The sequence below is a fragment of the Wasmannia auropunctata genome, unplaced genomic scaffold (assembly GCF_000956235.1).
Source record: "Wasmannia auropunctata unplaced genomic scaffold, wasmannia.A_1.0 LD336101.1, whole genome shotgun sequence".
NCBI lineage: Eukaryota > Metazoa > Arthropoda > Insecta > Hymenoptera > Formicidae > Wasmannia > Wasmannia auropunctata.
Genome location: NW_012026789.1, coordinates 3,161,534 through 3,165,850, shown reverse-complemented (window position 1 = coordinate 3,165,850; position 4,317 = coordinate 3,161,534). Strand labels below are relative to the sequence as shown.

The 4,317-nt window shown below is 32.4% G+C and overlaps 1 protein-coding gene across 1 annotated transcript; it reads left to right on the top strand.

The window, feature by feature from the left end:
• LOC105459331 (peritrophin-48-like) lies at positions 1-1,666 on the top strand. Its single transcript, XM_011705272.1, has 2 exons — positions 1-139; positions 359-1,666. Exons 1-2 carry the CDS (start codon positions 133-135, stop codon positions 1,393-1,395), a joined length of 1,044 nt encoding a protein of 347 aa, XP_011703574.1. The 5' UTR covers positions 1-132; the 3' UTR covers positions 1,396-1,666.
• Positions 1,667-4,317: the final 2,651 nt, after the last annotated feature.

Below are 4,317 nucleotides of genomic sequence, written 5' to 3'. Positions count from 1 at the left end.
TAAAAGGCGATGCGCTTTAATTCAACCAGTCATGTCCAACTGACTAATTAGTGAGGTGTTGTAACAAGAATTTTATATATAAAATACGAAATTTATCTTTTCTTCACGTACGAATAAAATAAGTGGCAGGCGATGGAGGGTGAGTATCGTTAAATTTTTATAACGAACTTTTTATTATAAATTTATTATAAATCAATTTTTGTTATAAAAAAAACTACAGTAATAAAATTATCGAGAGAGTTTTATATTATATATCGTTTCGTAAATCTGAATTTACATACAAATAATCCATCATTTTTGTAACCATTGTAACAACGGTTGGCTAAATTTTGATTAGGACATTTTTTGTTCGATATAGGAATACACCTAATCGCCATCGCCTTTCTGGCATTCGGGACCGTGATTCCCGCAAATAAATTACCTTTTGAAGCTGAATACGAATGTCCATATCCAGACGCTTGTCCTACAAAATTAATACCTCACGAAAGGGATTGCGATAAGTATTATGAGTGCAGAGAAGGTCAGAGGGAATTGCGTTATTGCAACAGCGGTACTTACTTTAGCAAAAAATGGTATGGTTGCGTCGCACTGGAGATTTCGGATTGTTATTCCCGTCCGACCCCTCCGACTCCTTCGACTCCTCCGACCCCTCCGACCCCTCCAACCCCTCCGACTCCGCCTCCGATTCATTACAACTGCGAGATAAATGGCGAATTGGTGCCGCACGAATGTGTATGCACTAATTTCTACGAGTGCAAATATTATCGAAAAGCTCTACGTGAATGCCCGCGCGGCTTCTACTTTAACAAACCAACGAGGACTTGCGAACCTGGAAATTGCAACACGACTCCGACTTTGAATCCGCCCGCGTGCACGGAAGGCGAATTAATACCTCATGAGTGCCAATGCGAAAATTATTACTTGTGCAAGGGCGGTCGGAAGGCCTTGCGTAAGTGCCCTGAAGGACAGCTCTTCGACAGAAACTCGCGGACTTGCATTGTTACTAACGAATGCCCAGGGGAAAAACCAAAAAACTGCACAAACGGTGAAACGAAGAAACATGATTGTGACTGCGATAAGTATATAAAATGCATTAACGACGATTGGTGGTTAGAGGTTTGTCCAGACGGAGAACATTATAGCAAGAAGGAGAAAAAATGCGTGGATAAATATCGCGCCAACTGTGCAGCTGGTATATGCCCCCCAAATCCTCCTTCAAAATGGAATCACGAATGCGATTGTAGATTATTTTACACGTGCGTAAATGCAACGAAGCAAATAAACGAATGTAATTGGGGAAACTACTTCGATAAAATTAATCTAAAATGCGATGACGCGGCAAAGGTGAAGAAAGGCACAAACTGTACAAATTCGTGGGACACGTGGCTGCAGTAGATAATCGCATCGATTTTGAAAAAAGCATAAAAAAGTTAAGAATGACGAGGAGATATCTGAGAAGCAAATTACACGCTTGCTAAAACTATACTGCTATTTTTGTAGGAGTAGATAATTTTGATAAGATATTTTAATAAATCTGATAATCTGAGATTGTATTGAAACGTTAATTATTACTTTGATCACCTGATAGAGAGTATAGTATGGCAGATTACGAAAACATGATTTGTTATTTCCAATTCAAATAAAATATAACTTATGAAAATAAAAAGAGGCCTCGTTCTCTCTCTTTCACTTTCTCTTTCTCTCTCTTCTCTCTCTCCCTCCTTTCCTCACATATACACACGTGCGCGTGCGTATATGTGTGTGTGCATGCGAAGCACGCACTATGTTATTACTTGAGATTAAAATCACATATTTTAAAAATTATCAATAAACATTTTCTCTCTTCCAACATCAGTCACTCTCACTATTCGTAAAATATATTTTAATATTTTATAATACATGTGTAAATATCTACGAAAAAAATAAAGAGAGCTGGAATGATGAGAAACGTATAGAGGAACATTTCAATACTTCTATAGTATATTAGTAATCTAGGATCAAAACCTATCAAATAGCGAGAAGAAATCTTGATATTTCGAGAGCTGGTAAACAGAATAAATATGGAAGGAATTTTCTATAATGAAACACATGTTCTCCACAATTTCTGACATTTATCAGCAGGTATGATATAACAGTTTTATCTTCGATCACTTTGAATCAACGTCTTCAACGAGACTTTTTTTCTTTTGGTACAATACACAAAATTAAATTATCTATTAATTGTATTTACAATCACTGTAATGACTTTACCGAGTAAGCAAACCAGTTAGCAAATTTTGTTAACGAAAAGTAACACAACTTTACATAAGGTATTTTTACTTTAAAAAGTTATATTCTCACCTATCGTAAAATTGTTTACGTAATAATAAAAAAAAAGGAATTTATTGTATATCACAAATGGATCTAATCGTGTTGTGTACGTGGGAAGTATTTTGATAAGAACATATTTTTAATTCTTCGTATTTCTTATATATAATACATCTTATATATGTAAAATACGTCATTATTACTATTTTATATATAATACATTTATGTGAAAATTTCGATAATAAAATTCGATCAAAGTGAGATTGGATTATTATAAATTGCGTTACATTTATTAATTTAAAAGCGCGGAACAATTTTTGTATTAATTAAATCTGTGTCAGTAAAGATTGCATTCGAAGCTTATTTATTGCTTTTAACAATAAAGTTAATAAACTAAAGTGTATAAATTATCTTAAAACAATCATATTAAATAAATCCAATTAACATAAACTGTATAAAATTATGACAAAAATAATTTATAAAAAAATCCAGAAGATATTTTAAGCGCAAAATTAATTTGTCGTTATATATATGATTTAAAAATAAATACTTTCTAGTTATAAAGATATTAAAATCGTACAAAATTTAAAAGGATTGAAAATTGAAAATTTTAGATTAATTGGAGATTACAGAGTCAAATCGAGATATGCAGCTGAGATCAAGAGGAAATCATGAATGAAACTTTCAAAATAGTGGGCGCGGGCAAGTGGACAAGGTATCAGTGGACATATTATCCACTGAATAGAACATCATTTTAGCAAAATGGGAGATAAGTATGAAGATAATAATGAGAAAAACAAGATATATAAACAATTAGGAGATACAAATCGGATACAATAAAACAATAAATGATTTCATAATACTAGAAAATTGTAGATAAGATTTTTATAAGTTTAAAACTTAATTATTTAACAGTAAAATATTATATATATTAGTTATATAATATGTATAAAAAAAATTAAAAATAACTTAAATTATATTTATTATGTACATATTCATTAATTGCTATATGTATATTAAATTATTATATACATTTCTTTTTCATTATTATTCCTTATCTCTCTCAAATCTGATTCAAATTGCTGTGTTATATTTTTCATGATTTATATTGTAAGAAATAGCTCGCTAAGAATTCGCGTAACAATGGCAATTACATATATCGCAGTAGAAATTAATTAATCTTCATTATTCATCGTATTCATACATAAACTTTATAAGTATCGACTGGCAATATGCTAGTTTTTATATAAAAGCAGTGTCCAAAGGCGGTTAGAGAGAGAGAAATATACTTTTTAATAGTTTTTCTTTCTCAAGGTGTCCGGAAATGTATGTACGTTGCGCATGTCAATGAAACATATGGCGCGTTGATCACGTACTATGACGCAACCAGCAAGCATAATGTATGCGCCAATCAGGATACAGCCAGTGTATAATATATGTCAGCAAAACGTACTTCCGGACACTTTTTAAAAAATATATACAGACACGATCTTGCTTAAGGTCCATAAATGGACCTTAAGCCCATGGCACATAGAAAAACGTAAAGCAGTAAAACGTAAGCAGTAAAGCCCGTATTAGACTAAAGATTGAGATTGAGATTGAATTGGAATTTGACCAATCAAAACAAAGTTTACTAATTTTGAAATTGGTTTTCTTTCTTCTATTAATTGGTTAAATCCCAATTCAATCTCAATCTCAATCTTTAGTCTAATACGGACTTTACTGCTTACGTTTTATTGATTACTTTTAGTCTGATACGGGCTTAAGCAAATCGGCCAATCACATTAGAAAATGTAAAGTAATAATCTTACGTTCTCTACTGCGATTGGCCAATTCACTTATTGCTTACATCTTACTGCTTTACGTTTTCCTTTGTGCCATTGGCTTTATATTGGCTGCGGTCCGCTTGATGCTGCAAATGCTTCGAAGCATTTTTCAATTGGTTAATTAGTAAAAATTCTTTCTTTTGATTGGTCAATCAAATGCTTCGAAGCATTTGTAGCGTCAAGT